General features: G+C 52.9%; 1 protein-coding gene across 36 annotated transcripts in view; it reads left to right on the top strand.

Annotated features, from left to right (window-relative positions):
• Ralgps1 (Ral GEF with PH domain and SH3 binding motif 1) overlaps positions 1-16,702 on the top strand; it is a 236,831-nt gene that overhangs the window by 206,015 nt on the left and 14,114 nt on the right. For 17 of the 36 annotated variants that reach the window (XM_087645656.1, XM_087645638.1, XM_087645637.1 and 14 more), the window contains exon 12: positions 6,371-6,497. In XM_087645656.1, coding sequence (XP_087501782.1) covers positions 6,371-6,497 — 127 coding nt within the window. 36 annotated transcript variants of the gene reach the window in all.

Here is a 16,702-nt window from a genome sequence, read left to right as displayed (position 1 = left end):
TAATGTTCATAATAGTGCCTGTCCCAGACCCCAGAGGGCAAGTGATGTTTGTGTGTGTCTTGGAGCTAGTGAGGACAGTTCCAGACCTTGCAAGCTTCCCCCACATGGCTTCCCCTAGGGACAGGTTTCTTTCCTCCGACAGTTCCAGAGCCATGCTTTAAACCAGGAAAATCCCGGCCCTGGCCTCTGTCTCTGCCCTCTCAAACTTAAGGCTGATGGCCATGTTCACTACCTGGTGGCAAGGACCCTCCTGCTAGGCCAGCAGACCAGTACGCAGAGCTGTTGGCACAGGAAGTCTTCAGGCCGGTTCATATCACAGGGCTTTGGCCGGAGCTCTAGAAACTGCTATGCCAGAAATGCTGCTAGCAGCATAATGCCTCTTGGGAATGTTAGTTCCTGGCCCTCTCAGGCAGGCTCTCCTGCCATCTAAATGAGAGATAGTGTGAGTCTGCCACCTGGGCTCCAAGTGGGAACCCAAGGACCCACATCTAGCCCCAGCTCCAGTGCTACCTCAGAACTTAGGGCAAAAAAATAGCCCTTAATGTCATACATACATTTTGTGTGTCAGCATCAGGATAGGCAGGGCTGGGACTGGAGTCACTTGTAGGGGTTGTTACTCACATGCCTGGTACCTGTTGTGGGACGGCAGCAGCAGCAGCAGCAGCAGCAGCAGCAGCAGCAGGACACAGCTGCAGCCTCTTAAAGTACCCTAGGCTTCCCCAGAGTACAGCAGGCTCCTGCTTGGCAGTGGGCTGTCCCCAGAGCAGACAATGGGAGGGCAGCTAGAAAACTGGGAAGTAACTTCCCCATGAGCCAGCCTCCAAAGCCAGGCAGCCTCACCTCAGCCTTCCTCTGAGGCTGGTCTGGGTCCAAGGAGAGATAGTCAGAGGCCCTGCCATTCCCTGAGCAGCCAAGGACTTTGTGGAGCACTCTAGGCAGTTTGCATAAGGAAAGCCCTCCATCGCTCATCTTCACTGCAGCCGACCTGCACTGAGCATCTTTCACGTCTGCCCACATGCTCACTAGAGTGTACCCAGGCCCTGCCTGGGGAGTCTGCTGGGCCTCCCAGCACACAGTGGGCCTTTGCCGCTCTTATTCCACTCCCACTCCCACTCTGTAGGTAAAGATACTGAAGTGCTCACTCAGGTTCACACATCACAGAAGTGGCTGAGCTAACTGATGGGTTGGGGGTCAGGACAGGTCTGTCACTTCTGTCTAACACATGGAGCATGAAGGGTGCCATAAGGGTGGGCTCTGTTCCTGTTCCTGTCATCCTGTCTACTCGTTCAGGGCATTAAGACCTGCTCTGGGCAATAGACCTACATGTCTCTGCCTTTCCTACAGGTAGGGCTGTGTGTGTGTGTGTGTGTGTGTGTGTGTGTGTATGTGTGTGTGTGTGTGTGTGTGTGTGTGTCTCCATGTGTGTATCTTTGTGTGCTTATGAGTGTGTGCCTCCGTGTGTGTGTATATGTGTGCCTGTGTAGCCTGGAATGGCCTTGAACTCCTACTTCTCCTCCTCTCTCCCCTGAGTGTTGGGCCTGCAGATATGTCACAACACCCAGTTTCCTACAGATACCTTGAGTCACACAGATGTTTGTAGGACTCAGAACCACAAACTTTACCTTATATCTGGTCCTCTTGACTCATCCAATTGGGCTGCTTCAGGCCTGGCTGTCTGTGCCAACAGAGCAGCAGCATGGCTGTTTCCTCACTGAACCGTTCCCCAGATCCCTCAACTTGCTAATCACAGCTGGTAACAGTGGGTGTTGCTGCCTCAGGGCACAACAGCCTTCAGGGGACAGTTATAAAGCTGTCCTTTCTCCAGGATACATTCTTGGATGTCCTCAACCTTGACAGATACAAATACACCCCTGGACCTTGAAGCCCCCCTCAGAGCCACCTTCCCACCAGCAGCTTCCTGCTAAGATCCACTCAAACCCTCTGTCTTAGTTAGGGTTTTACTGCTGGGAGCAGACACCATGATCTTGGCGACTTTTATAAGGACAGCATTTAATTGGGACTGGCTTACAGGTTCAGAGGTTCAGTCCATTATCATCAAGGCAGGAACATGGCAGCATCCAGGCAGGCATGGTGCAGTAGGAGCTGAGAGCTCTACATCTTCATCTGAAGGCTGCTAGTGGAACACTGGCTTCCAGACAGCTAGGACTAAGGAATTAAAGCCCACAGGCACCGTGACACACCTATTCAAACAAGGCCACATTTCTTAATAGTGCTACTCCCTGGGCTGAGCCTATACAAACCCTCACACCCTCCATGCTGTACACAATCTTCTTACTAGAGCCATCTCGTCCACAGGAGGCCGGGTAACCCCTCATTTAACACATGTGAGAGCGCGGCTGCCCTCGCTTGCTATTCGCTCTTACATCCTCAGGGCTGAGTGAGACACTAACCCACAGTGCCCTGACCCTAGTATAGAGACAGCTTTCAAGGCCATCATGGTTTGTGTGGTCACACCATGGAAATGCTCAATGAAAAGAGCCTGGCCCTCTTCCTTCTAACGCCCTTCCTCTGCCAACCTTTCCAGGGCTCAGAATGGGGTCCTCTGAGACAGCTTATGGGCTAGAAGCAGGGGACACAAGATTCAAGCCTGATCTGTCCAGTTCCATAGCTCTGCAGAGTGCCAGCAGCTTCCAAGCATTAGCAGTTCCCACTCTCTGTGGCCTGTGAGACTGCAAGGAGAGCACAGTGCCACTTCAGCCCAGAGATGACGCACAGTGTTTCTCAAAAGGAAATGAACTGGACCTTCTGCACAGAGACAGACAGACCTTGGCTCCCATCAAGACCCACGAGAGCTGCATGTGTGAAAAGCAGAGTGTGTGTGAACATAGAAATGAGCGGCTCCCAGGCCCCGCCAGAGACCTGGCTATAGAAGTTTCCACACAGAGACTGTAGAGGGCCCGGATGGCCCAAGAGCTGCAGGGCTCTGGCAGATCTAAAAGGCTAAGTTCTGGATCTCAAAGGAGGGCTCTCCACAGGGGCAGGTGGGAAGCAGAGGGCATGGAACCCTTGAGTTGGGTGACAGCCCACCCTGGCCTCTCGAGGCTCAGAGCTGTACTGGCTGGAGATCCAGATGGCACAGTTGCAGTGCCTGGGGAAAGCACACCAAGGAGGAGATGGCATGAGTCTCTGTCCAGCTGGGGCTAGGGGAGGGACTGGAACCAAGTTTTGTGACTTCAAGTTGCTACTTTCCCCTCTGCCACAGCTGCCTCCCATTACTTTCCGATGTGTGAGATTTGGAAAGGCCAGCTGGAATGGGACAGTGCTAGCCCAGAGCAGAGCCAGGCCAGAAATCCTTGAGAAGAGGTTCCTTTGCCCACGGTGAGCTCTCCTTGCTGCCATGCCCATCTGCCCAGTGACCTCCTGATGTCAGCCCACACTGGACTTCTCCATGTGCCCCCAAATCTGTGTCTCAGGTGCACACCAGTCTACACAGAGGGTTACTCTCAGTTCCCTCCCTGCCTGCTAACCACTGGACACTTCTTGTACATATTTCTCTCTCAAATCCTGCAGCTTCCAGTCATGACCAAATTCAGTTACTCATCCGGTCAGAGGAACTTCCTAAGATGTGAGTCTGAGCACATCACCAGACCTTGCCTGTGGGGCTGAGTCTCTGCTGGGGCCCTGCCGTCTTCCCTCTGGGCCTTTGCACACACTGTTTGTTCTACCTGTATCATTGCCCATGTTAGGCAGGATGCTGAACCTTCCAGAAGTCTTGTCTCATCCCTCCCCTATGTTCCCAAAAGCTCTGTGATGTTGAGACTTACATAATGTCAAGTGGAAAAGTGTATACCATTAGTTCTGACAGGGAGCAGAGGCTTTAGTTAGAGTTGCCAACTTCATCTTTGATCCTGTCGTGCTGTTGGTGGCAGTGGTGCTTTGCCATGTTGATTATGGCTATCCTCCTGTCAGAGTGTATGTTCCTGCTGGGCGAAGCTCCCTGGTTGCCCCTCCCCCCCCTTGACTGTTGACTGCTACTCCCATGCAGCATCAGGAATTTTCCTGTCTGTGACATCGCTCCAGTGTTTGGCCCAGGGGCAGCCCCAAGGTCTGGCAAGAGAGACACTGTGTGTTTAACTCTTTACCAGGAAGACCAGGATTATCCCTCATTTATAGATGTAGATCCAGGGCTTAGAGGTGACCTCCCAAGGCCATTCAACCTGTAAGCACAGAGCCCAGGCTTCCCTTGCCTCCAAGGACCAGAGTCCCTTTCTGTCACCATACACTATCTGGCATCCTGGCCACTCCAAGGCAGTTAGTAGAAGGCCGTTTGTTTTGTTTTGTTTTCCTATTCCAATCAATGAGTGGTCTGTTGGGCAGTATGTTGGTTTCTGGTAATGAAAACCAGATTTTTTTCAGCATATCTGGCTGCCTACAGAAACTGTCAATTCTCATATGGTCCCATAAAACTGCTAAAGAAACAGCCACTTAAAGAGCTTTAAAGATTATTCATGGAAAACTTATGCTGAGGAAAAATAGAGCAATCCTTTGAGATAGTCAAGCCATATGGTCAGTTTTTCCAGCTGTGTGTGCCATATCTACTCTGCTATGTAGACCAGAGCCTCAGCTCATCACCACCCCTACCCTGCCTGAAGACATGACCAACAGGCGTGCGGGCCACCCAGCTCAGAAGGCCTGTAGTCCTGGCACTGTCACGTGGGAGCCACCCCAGGCTCAGAGGGGCAGGAGCACGAGGCCTTTCGGGTAGCAGAGGGTGTCACTTACTGGCAGAGGCCCCTCTTCTGGGTCTCAGCCAAATGGAAATTCTTCTGTTTCCTCGTCAGACCTAGGCTGTTGGTCAACAATGCTAGGAGAATGTGGGGGAGGAGGGGGCTGAGACCTTGAGCCCAGAGAGCAGCAGCAGCCCTGATATAGGCCCAAGAGGCCAAGGCTCTTCCGCTGGGGGCCCCCACCCACCCTCCCATCTGGTCCAGGGGCATTTGAGGCCAGGCATGCCTCCCAAGGCTCCAAAGCAGAAAGGAAAGGGGTGCATCCGGGCCTAGCCTTGGAGAGAGAGTCCAGAGTTGAGTGGAAGCAGCCAAGGCAACTCAGAGAGGCTGTGATAACTCAAAGCATGAGCAGAGCTAGAAGGCGAGAGCTACATTGAGCCAAGCGAGAGTGAGCGTCCTCAGAGTGGCCAAGGGAGGCAGCAAGTTAATGCGGCCATGTGACTGCCATACAGCTTTAGGGCTTCCCATGTCATATCATGTGGTGACCTCTTTCCTTTCTCAAGGACATCTGCCCAGCACTTGTACTCTGAACCCCTGACAGTCTCCTTCCCAACCCACATGCGTGCTGTGCATTAGGGTTTGGATCTTCCCTCCAGTATGTAGTAGATCTATAAGCCTGCCTTCTCCTCCATCTAATGGGGCAACTAAGAGTCATACATACTAAGTCATACCTCAAGGCTCACAGCACAGTCCCAAAGCAGCGTGCCAAGTGTGCAATGGCCTGCTCTGCTTATCACCATGGTCATTTCTGCTTCAACACGAGGGTCTCTGGGCTTCTACTCCAGGTCTCCTGCAGAGGATCCTTGTGACTTGACCTTTAGAGCACTGGGGCAGGGTGGGAGCACAGTGACTCAGGCAGTGGGGCTGTCACCCTCCTATGATTGCTGATAAACAAGGGCTCCACCCTCTGGAATTTTCTCTAAGGGCAAAAGCAAAACAAAGCCACACGCTGCTCTTTCCTCTCCTGCTCTCTACAGCAGCTGCACCAGCTGTCTCCTCAGGAGCAGAGGCATCCTGTGTCCCAGAATGTAGGCCAGAGGATCCTCCTCAGAACACTGCAGGGCCGACTGAGAGACTGGGCATTGGTGCCCAGATCACCTGTGACCATACAGGCAGAGCCTCCAAAGGCCAGCCCACTCTTCAGGGCACATCTGTTCTATCCTGTGATGGAGAGGTAGAGCCTTAGAGCAGCCAATGCCAGTATGCAAGTCCTGGCCAGGGACAAGAGTGTAGACAGAGGCATAGGTTCCAGCTGGCCCAACTCAAGGCCTCCTGTATACCTCTCTGGGCTTGCGCAGTCTAGGAAGGACATTTGCTTTAAGGTTATGCTTCTGGTTCTGTTCTTATGAATGGCTCATCAGTCGGCTGCCTGGCAGAGCTGCCCAGCTACTGGGCCTGGTCACCTCAGGCCTTCACTCTGGGAGTTGATGATGTTGGAAGAGAAGGGTCAGTTTCTGGTGAGTGGGAAGCTGCTGTAGGCTTCACGTGAGTCTTGTCTCACATATAACTGGAGAAAGGCCCATAGTACAAGCCTGGAGCCCAGTTCCCCTGAGCCTCTGCCCTACTCTCACCCCCATCACTCCTGCCAACTCTTTCTCTTTCTCTCTCTGCTCTTTTCATAGGCCCCTCTGCCGGCTCCAGCTCAGCCAGGTTCCGCCGGAGGCCCACCTGTCCAGATGCATCTGTGGCCGGCAGCCTCCCCACACCGCCAGTCCCCAGACACAGGAAGAGCCACAGTCTGGGCAACAAGTGGGTGACCGAGAAACCCTCTTCCGGGGTGAAGGAAGGTTGGGTCTTTCCCCATCCTCCTTTGGAAGCTCTTGATGTTCTTGGCAGACAAACCCTCCTAAGGCTGGTGTGAACTTGGGAATGAGAGGGGCGACAGGTGCAGTCTGTATGCCACCACCAGGGACCTGGGCTCAGTAGATAGTGAAGAAATGTGCCTAAACCTGGTCTACAGCTCATTTAGGGAGAACTGAGTCCAGCAGACACCAGAGACTATCCGCAAGTCAGCAGTGAATGTCTCAGAGTACCTGCTGGTTCACTGGGACCCACTGCTGGGACACATAGAGGTCCTCAGCATTGCTGGGGAAAGTCATGCCTGTATCCTCTGGGTATTGGTCACAGGTTCCCAAATAAGGGGCACCCTTTGTCCCTTCCCATTCCTCCCTTTCTTCTCTCCTTCCTTGCACCTGCACCCTAGCACTAAGGCACAAATGCCATGCATCTTGGCTGGTCCTTGTGGGGCTCAGAGGCAGGAGCAGGACAAAGTGCTTTGGATCCCTGGGGTCTCCTCTTCTCTAGACATTGCCACATACCCATGGTCACCATCTCACTGAACCATGCAAACCTCTGAGCAGCTTCTGCTGTGCTCACTGTAGGTCTAGCAGCTCTGACTAGGTCACAAAGCTCTGACACTCCTTAGCAGAGCCTACTGACCAGCCTTTCACCTTGGCCTCATCTCACAAGCCTCACCGTCATCCTGGGATACAGGCAGGGCAAGCAGCACTAGTCTCCATTGACAGAGAGAGAAGTAGAGGCTCAGAAAAAGGATGTGACTTGCCCAAGGTCATACCATAAGAAGGGGCTGAGCCTGGTCCACCAATGGGCTCTGGGCAGAGGCGTCTCCAGCAGTAAGTCCCTGGCTCTGGCTTCCGCGGCCAGTGCACCACTGTGCTCCCAGGATAAGGAGCTCTGCTTCTCTCTTCCTCTCCGTTTTCCAGTCTGATGTGTCAGTTGAGTGTAGTTGACAGTAAGAGTGCCACATTCCCATCGGAGAAGGCCAGGCATCTGCTGGACGACAGTGTCCTAGAGTCCCGCAGCCCCCGCAGGGGCCTCACCCACACCTCCTCTACCGCCATCACCAACGGACTCTCCCTAGGTAAGCAGCTCTGGCCTGTGCACACAGGCAGGGGCAGCAGGCCCAGTTTGTGCTCCGTGTCTGTCTCTGTGTCACTGTACTGTGCCCAGTGGCCCCTCACCCTTAAAGAATGGCTCCCTACAAGAGTCTTCTGTTGCAGGAAGAGCCCAGGGTTGGCCTTCTCCTGATGCTCCCCATATGGACAGTCAGGTTGAAGAAGGAGGCTAGACTTGAGTCCACTGCAACCCCCTAAGGCCAGCTGCTACCTTAGTGGCATTTATGTCCAAGCCTTGCTAGGAGCAGTAGGTGGGTGGCCCATTGCTTCCTGCTGTGTGCTTATCTTTACCCAGAGAAGGCAGAAGGGAAGATGAAGACGTGAGCCTTAGGGATGGCATTACCCTGTGGACAGTGGCAGGAAGAGCCTGTCCCATGGAGTTAGAGACAGGGCTGCTGTTGCCAGAAGAGAAATATTGATATTAGGGCTGAGACTAACATGGAACTGCATTCAGAGACCTCGGGTCACCTATGGCAAGTGACACTACCCTATGATTACCATCACCAGCCCAGTGCTCTCTTGATGGCCCGTGCCTTCCAGTGTGCCTGTGTGTTTGCCTGCCTTACATAGCAGAGTCCTCCTAGCAATGGTGGTGAGCTGGTGTTTGATCTGGTGAAGGCAGCGGGGCAGAGGGCCGGGAGCTTGGAGAAACAGGCGCAGGAACACCGGGTGGGCATCTCATGCCACATGTCCCTGTTTTGGGGGTCAGGAGCAATTTTAGCACAGAGCAGCTGCCTCCTGGAAATGTTATGACAAGTCTTGTATCTGCCTTCTGTCTTCAGAAGAGGTCGTCCTATTTGGACACTAAAGTGTGGGGCGCGTAGGAGACTGCATCTTAGGCGCGTAGGTATGGGCTGAAAAGTGCTTGGGGCTCCTGAGCTGGGGAAGTAATGAGGCTGCTTCCTGAGCCTACACTGTGCCCTTGGGCATTGACCCCTCAGCCTGGCAGGGTCATTCATGGCCCTCATCTTAGAGTATAGGACGGGACCTGGCTTCTTATGAGGCTCCGTGAATGCACAGTAGAGCTCCAAGCAGCTATTTGACATCCAGGAAACTCTGAGCTGTGCCTGAGTCTGGGCTGCCTTTCCTGAGAGCGAGTCAGGTGCTGTGCTGTCCAGCATCCAGGGGAGATCACAAGATTGTTTGGCTCCGGCTCATCAAGTCAGGGAACTCAAGCCATTTTCTGCTGGAGCTGAAAGCTCTGAGAAAGCGGCAGAGTGTGTGCCCTGGTGGTGCTATCCTCCCAACCCCTCCCTGTCCTCCAACCCGTACAGCAGGGAAGAGGGATTCCACTTAGCCTCTTCCACTGCTCAGTCTTAGAGATCTTTCTGGCAGAGCCCTGAACTTCAGAGCTACAAAGTCTAAGATAATACAAAGGCCAGGCCCACAGATGGACATGCCAGGAGGGAAGCAGTGTGCTGCTCACTTAACCAAGGTGTCCCACTCAGGCACAGCAGACCATGGTCAGCTCCAGAATGTGGGCCTGGAAGAGACTAGGAAGGCAAAAGATCCCAACTTAGACCTTCTCAGTAACAATATGGGCAGGGGCTGCACTGACCCTTGCTTGCACTCTCCCTGCATCTCCTGTGCAGACAGATCCACCTACCTGTCCCTGGGCCCAGAAGTGCTCACCCTGCCAATACCCTCAGGAGAGGCCCTGGGGCAGCAGGCATGGAGCAGTGCAGACAAATGTGAGGCCCCTGGCCTTACAAGCCAGAGGGTAGATAGTGGGAAGGGAGTGGAGGGTGCTCTTGAGAATGGCGGGACTAAGTGTTTTGAACCTCCCCAGAGCAGAGACAGATATAACAACAGAAACTCAAGTCCTTTAGTGACCCACAGGGTTAGAATGCTGTGAGCTTGGGGACCGAGGTCCAGTGACTGGGAGCCCAGGAAAACAGGCCCCTCTCTTCGAGGCTGCCATGCTCACTGATCTGTGTTCCTTTTCCAGGCAGTAGTGAGAGCTCAGAGTTTAGTGAAGAAATGTCTGCAGGGCTGGAAAGGTGAGTGTGGCCTCAGCAAGGCCTCTCAGGGCCCAGGGAGCTGGAGTCAGGGGCCCCTGCCCCACCCATACATTACATATGCATGATTACACGGTCACACCTCTGTGTGTACACATTAATCTCACAGACATGCACACAGGTGGACACATTCATACTTCACTTATACACTTATAACATTTGTGAATGTATACACAGGCTTAGAGAGTGCTCTCTTCCTGCTCCCTCCCTTGTTTTGTCAGCTGACACTCAGAGCACTGGGTCCAAGCTGCTAGAGACGTGGGAGCCTACTAGACCTGCAATGAGCCCTGGACCTCTAAGAGAGTCCCCTTGGAAGTCTTGAGATGTGCATGGGGCTCCACCTAGTGATAGCTGAGAGTATTGCACCAGTGCAGCCTCAGGCCTGGACCAGTTTGAACACTACTGCCTTGTTGGTTGTGATTCCCATCAGCCTGTCTGTCCCAAGTATCCACATTCCCATCAGCTTCTCATCAGGAATTCACCTGCAGCATGTACTCCAGGTCCAAATACTTCTTGGGTCACCATCAGGAATCCAGGAAGTCTTGGCACCTTGGTGACTAGAGGTCTGAGTGATGGAAAAGGTCCCCAAGGTGCAGGCTTCCGTTGTCCTTCAGGATGGTCCTTCCACTAGTGCCTAGGGGACTACCTGTATTCTTACAAGTACACATGCACAAAGTGATAGAGCCTTATGTGTACATGTGTACAACTATACTGTCTATCTATAGACGTGGCTGTGGTTACAGTCTTATGTGTACATATGCACATAGTTACAGCCCTCACACATGTTCACACATTTACATGTACGTACACAATGCTTATACCCATTACATATGCACAATCACATTGTCACACCTCTGTGTGCATACACTAAACACAGGTCTCACACATATGCATGCACACAAGCAGACACATCCTTAATTGATTCATATACTCCTGCTGATGCATGTGGTATGCATTACACCACTAAGAGCATACACACATGCACCAGTGCATGCGCACACTCCTTTTCTGAAGCTAAAGCTTCAGTCCCTGTAATTGCAAAGTGCCCAGAAGAAATCATCCTACCCGCACACTTCCCACAGCGCAGAGAGGCTTGTTGGTGGCCCAGGCCGAGCGTCCCCTGTGCACAGGCTCTGTCTGGGCACAGCAGCCATGCATAGACTGCCCGCAGCCTGTGCACTCCCCCATAGCTTTGAAAGGAGAACCCCACAGGCCCCACGGGACAGACTCCAAAACTCTTGGTCTAGGTGGGAATTCCTGGGGACACCCTGTAAAGAAGGCCACAAGCAATGTAGCACCTCCTCTGGCCACTCTGGTGGCACATTGTGGCATGGTGCCAAGACGCACGGCAGCAGACCTGTATGTCCCCTCCGTTGTCCGTCCTTTCACTCATCCATCCTCCTCACTCATCAGTCACTCGGTAGCTGCTTAGTTAGCACTGCTGCCTGCACAGGAGCCATGCAGGTAGGCTCTGTAGGTCCTGTTAGTGCTGACTGCAAGTGGAGCCAGCAGGAAAGAGGGTGGCAAGGGGGCATTCCTTGCCCAATGGAAATGATGTCACATGCCGTGATGGCCACTGCAGGCAGCAGTATTTTGTATGGTCTAGGTCACTGAATGTCTGTAGCAGATGCTCTCAAGTGAACTGTCCTCTGAGCACCGGCCTCCTTCTGGCTCTTCTATGCATATGCCCAGGCCTAGAACAGTCCTGCGCCCAGCAGCCTTTCCTCTGCTCTGCACAGAGTGGGTCTTGGCCCCCTGTTTCTTGACTGAGGAGATATCAGTGGGGCTATGATTGCATCTCATCAGAACCCAGTCCCACACAGGCTTCTGGGCTCTGCAGACTGGGCACACAGAAGAGCACCACTCTGCCTCTTCCCAGCTCAGTCACCGTCTTGTCATTTCCTGAGCCCCCTTCATTCTAACCCCCAGGCACCCCACCGTGTACTCCCAGGTCTCCTCCAGACCAATGCTCTTCCTCTCTAGAGAGGACTGGATTCTAGGTGTCCCCCTGGCTGGTCCCAGAGGCCAGCATCTGCCAGAAGGAGCCTCCCTACCAGATCCACAGATACTGTAAGGTGTACAGCATGCTAGAACAAAGGCAGAAGATACGGGACAAGGGTGCAGAAAGGGACTGGGCTCCTTCAAAGGAATGAAGGTGTGAAGAGGAATGGGGTGTGGCTAGTGTGTGATGGAGTCCAGAAACTATAGTCTTTAGATGGTTAGCCTCTAACCCATAGCTCCCCAAGCCCTGGTCGTGAGCTCTACCCAAGCCAGGTGGAAACACAGCCAGACACCAATGCAAAAGGCAGAGAAACACCAGAGTCGGGAGGAAAGTGAGGGTGTGCCCAATCTTCTGTGATTTTATCAGACAGCCCTGGCCTGCAGGGGCGAAGGCAGAAGGAAAGTCTCACTGTCCGTGCCACTTCCCTGAGGAGAGGGCCCTGCAGGCTTTATGTATAGCACAGCAGTGCTAAATGGACTGGAGAATAGGGTTGGAGGTGGGCACCAGGCCAGGTTCTAGCCAGCCTCAGGCCCTAGAGACCAGCCAGCCTCAGGGCTTGGCCAATGGCCACTTTTATACTTAGATTGAAAGGCAAGTTTGGACCCTAAGGTGAAAACAGGTATCACCCTTAGGTCCAAAGTCTTTTTAAAAAGATTTTGAAAGGAGAAATGAGGTGGGTTATGGAGGTGAATAGAGACCGAAATGGAAACATGCAGCACCCTTGGCCTTGGTTATCTCTGCTGCACAGGATTGCCACCCTTGTATTCTGTGAACCTCACCAGTGTTAGTCTGTCTTTTTACTCAGAAAAGTAATTGGCATTTGGCATTCCTAAAGATGTCATCAGAAATGATCACTGATTGTTTCTGAAGAAGTGACAAAGTAAGTGTCAGAGTTTATCACAAATCCTCCCCAACCCTCTTCCCAGGCAGACATTGCCTGGAAGGGGAGGTGGGCAGTGGGGGTGGGCAGTGGTGAGCAGTAGCCGACTAGGAGAAAAAGACCCTCCCCTCGAGGAAGGGGCAGCTCTCTCTACAGTAGAGGGTTGTCTTCCTCCCTGCAGAGGGGAAGGGGCACAGAGGTTGCTGTGCATCATCCAGTGCACAGTGTTGTCCAGTGGGGTAACCTGCATCAGCTGTAAGTTCAGGCAGCTTCTCCAAGAGTTGGTAGTTAACAGGCTTGAAGGAGTTTGCTGAAGCGAACCCTGATGAGCCTTTGTGATGGTCCTGGGGCATGAGGATACAAAGTGGGTTCTAGGTTATGACCTGGGGTGGGAAAGGTAGCTGTGAATGCTCAGGGTTTCTGGGAGACTTCTACAGGCTATATTCTGCTATCTTGAAAGCAGGGAGTCTAATGTCAGAGCCTAAGTCTAAGTCTTAGACTTATCTGAGTCCGAGTCCCTTAGCTGCGCAGTAGAGGTACACATGCTCAACCCTTAGCCCGAGTGTAGAGCTGCTGCAGGAGGCATCGGCCTGGGCTCTCAGCAGTGCCGTAGTGGGTGCTTCTGCCCAACAAGAAAGCTACCAGAGACAAGGCTAGAATGTCAAGCACACCTCAGGTTGCCGTTCATAGACTGTATGGACTGGAATGAAAGCAGTTTCCACCAACCACTGCTGGCTTCTATGGTAGCACTAGTCAGGGGAGGAGGATCCTAGGAAGGTGGTTGATACAGTCTCTGTTCTGGGTGAGGTTTCCTGTTGGTCTTGGTGAGCGCAATCAGCCACCATTCTTAACAAGAGCAGCCGACAAGGGGAGTCATGGTAGCAAGAATGCCAGGTCTGCAGCCCAAAATGGTTTCAGACATGCATCCTTCCTTATGGTCAGAGGACTCTAGGAGATGTGTCAAGTCTCCCAAATCCCAAGTTTTGCAGTATTTGGAGAGAATTGGGCCCAGCTCAAGAGCAAGTGATTCCCTCTACTGTAGCCTACCTGTGTGAGTGACAAAACTCAAAGCCCAGGATCTCAGCCCTCATTAGGGCTCCCTGACTTCTGGCTTCTGTAGGTTTGCCCATATGCATGGATTGAGCTTCCCTGCCCAGGCTTACAGGGTGGCAGCCCGGTTGATTGATTTGCCAAGCTAATTATATGGTTCTCTGAAGACACCATATCTTGCTTTGCTTCTTTAGAGGTGAGTAAGACTCCTGGTAGACTCCTCTGGAGAAGACTAGGCAAAGGGGTCTGGGCCTGGAGCTAGACCCTGTCCTTGGCTGTGTGATCAAGGCTGGGTCCTGTCAGTCAGCAGCTGCTTCATGGGAGCCCCCAGCTTCTTGTTCTGACTCCTTCAGAGCCAGTCTAGAAATGGATTGGCCATCCTTCCATCTGCCTGTCCTTCCTACTGCCTCTCTGGGGTGCCTGCTGGTCCCACTGCCTCCCATGTTTCTGAACGTCTCAGCACACAGAGGGTATTAGGTGCCTCACAGTGCCTAGGATCGTGTGGTGGTTTTACCCAGCCACCAAGCCGGATTTCTAGCCTGACCTAAGTCCTGATGGCCAGGAGAGAAATCTGGCTTCGGTTTACACTCAGGAAAACATGCATTGTTTTACTAGTATGGTTTCTAGGCACCATTTAGTGACTCCAGGACATTACCCAAGAAGGGCATGTGCACAAGGAGAGCGGAGGTCCTTCAGATGGAGCTACAAGAATGGCTCTCCCGGGGCTCCTCAGGGGTCAGGCTGGCATTTCCTGCCCACAAATGAGAGAGACTCACCTGTATGTGACCCAGTGTGACTAGCAGCTTCTCTGGGCCTGCCAGGGAAGCCAACGTGACTGGTGCAGGAATCTCATGGGCCTTCCACGCAGCACTCCCAGTGCGGTTTTGAGAATTTGAGACACGAGAGTAGCAGGTATAGGAATATGACTTTTTGCTAGGACCAAGATTCCAAGGGCCTAGATATGGTTGTCATCTATGATGTCTCCTGTTCTCCACCTCCTATATGAGCAGCTGCCTTATGAATTTCAACTATGGGACACCAACAATCTGGTGCAAATCTAGGAACCAATGCCTTGTTCTGCCCAGGTGTTCTTGAGGCCGGTGGTACAGGTTCCTTCTACCTGGGCTTCCTCTTCCAGTGTTGTGGCCTTGGGTAAAGTGAGTGCCTACCTTGTAGCGCTATACATGAGGTTAAATGAGACAGTGAATACTGCTGAGCACATTGCCTGCCCCACCATCTCCTCCTCACTCCACCATCCTCTCCACCTCCTCCTCGACAGCCCCAGCAGTGCCATCGTCTCATCTAGTCACCATCATCGTCATTGTCATTGTCTTATGAGCCCTGTGGGGTAAGCTGTTCTGTTTGGTTGCTTGCCTACATCTTCCCTAGAGCAAATGTCCCGTGAGCCTCTGGTCTGGGATACCTCAGATCCACCTGAAGTGGAGGGGCTCTGCGTTCAGCTACATGTTCTCAGAATGACTCTAGGAGATTCCTGTGGCTCTGAAGTTGGGGCCCCATGGTTTGGGAGGCTCATTAAATACTATTGTCCATACGTTCTGCATTTTGTGGTATTTTAGGGCAGTTGGGAGGTGCCAGGCTGCCCAGCTCCGGGATGGAAGATCCTGGCTGCTCCAAGTTGACACAAGCCTCCTCCCCCAGTTCATGGGGAGAGGATAGATACTGCCCCGACTCTCTTCTAAGGGGTGGGAAAGGCCACCACTGTGCTGCCCTTTCACACCTGGGATTGCCAAGTGGTTCCAAGGACAGGCCGTGGTGTTCACCCTCCCTGTGGGACAGTGAGGCCCTTCACCCCATGTTGGAAGCAGGCCTTCTCTGTGGACACTTGCATCTCCCATCTCAACAGCAGGCCAGCATCTTCTCTGACTTCAGTGTCTTCATCTTACGTAGGCGTGAGGGCAGCATCCCTTCTGTAGGGTGGGCGGGTGTGTTCTCCAAAGCGTATGGATGGCACATTGTAAGTATCTGACAGGACAGCGACACAGAAGTGCTGGGCAGCCCCTTGCAGAGCACAGAACTGAGAAGTGCCCCACCCGATCTGAGAAGATCCTCAGACCTAAGAATTTCCTGGCCGTTTAGCCTCATGTACATGGACACAGACATAGCTGTGGGAGCTGTGACACTCAAAATGGCAACATGGAATGCTAGCAAGGCCTGACACAGAATTTAGGCATGGACCCAGCGCCCAGAGTCGGTCCCTGCCACTCTCTGCTGTAAAAGTCCTGTCTCCTGGCATAGCGAGGGGCTTGGACTGCAGTCACGCAGACCTTTACTCAAATCTTGGTTGATGAGGCTTATACCTTGGACAAATAGATCCTCATTGTGTGCTGAGCCTCAGTTTCTCCTTTTGGGAAGGATAGTATAGTGGTGCTTGGACAAGCACAGGAAGGAATATAGTGCAGTTTGGACTAGCACAGTGAGAGTGAACACAGAGGCCTGGTGTGCATGAGCGTACACCACCTTAGCCTCTTTGCTCTGTGTGACCGCAGTGAGTGAGGCAGCTCTGTCTCTGTTCATGCCCAGTCCCTCACACTGGACTCCCCTGGAAAGGGCCTGAGTGCTGGCTGCCTACCAGCCTAGACTGATTGGAAGAGATGGATTTCAGGCTGCTCTCTGACAGATGTCCATTCTAGCAACATCTGTCAAAGATGCAGCCCCAGGTGGTCTCACAGAATGAGCAGTGCCTCCTGCTTGCAACCTTGGCAACTTCGGACAGTCCTAACTTCCAACCACCATAAAGCAACAGGGAGAAGACCTTCAAGAGTCTGGCGGAGGGAAAGCTACCACTCCAGGCAGTAGTCCTGAGGAGCGGAGGAAGAGGCATATCTTAAGCACAGAGAGCTACAGAGGACAGCACTTCAGAAAATTCTGTGGTCAGAGCTGGCTCTGAAATTCCTGCCAGTGGCTGGGGAGGACAGCCACTTAGGAGAGCAGCTGTTCAACAAGGACTGGGAGCTGCTTTGGTTTGGGGCTGGACGTGTGTCGGGGTCAGGAAGTGGTAATGTCTACATGTTCCACCCACTGGCAATTACAGCAGAGGCACAGGTCTCAAGGAAGACTGAATCGGCATG

This window comes from Rattus norvegicus, chromosome 3 (assembly GCF_021556685.1).
Source record: "Rattus norvegicus strain SHRSP/BbbUtx chromosome 3, alternate assembly SHRSP_T2T, whole genome shotgun sequence".
Taxonomy (NCBI): domain Eukaryota; kingdom Metazoa; phylum Chordata; class Mammalia; order Rodentia; family Muridae; genus Rattus; species Rattus norvegicus.
The sequence above is the reverse complement of the archived record's forward strand: the minus strand, read 5'-3'. Positions and strand labels throughout refer to the sequence as shown.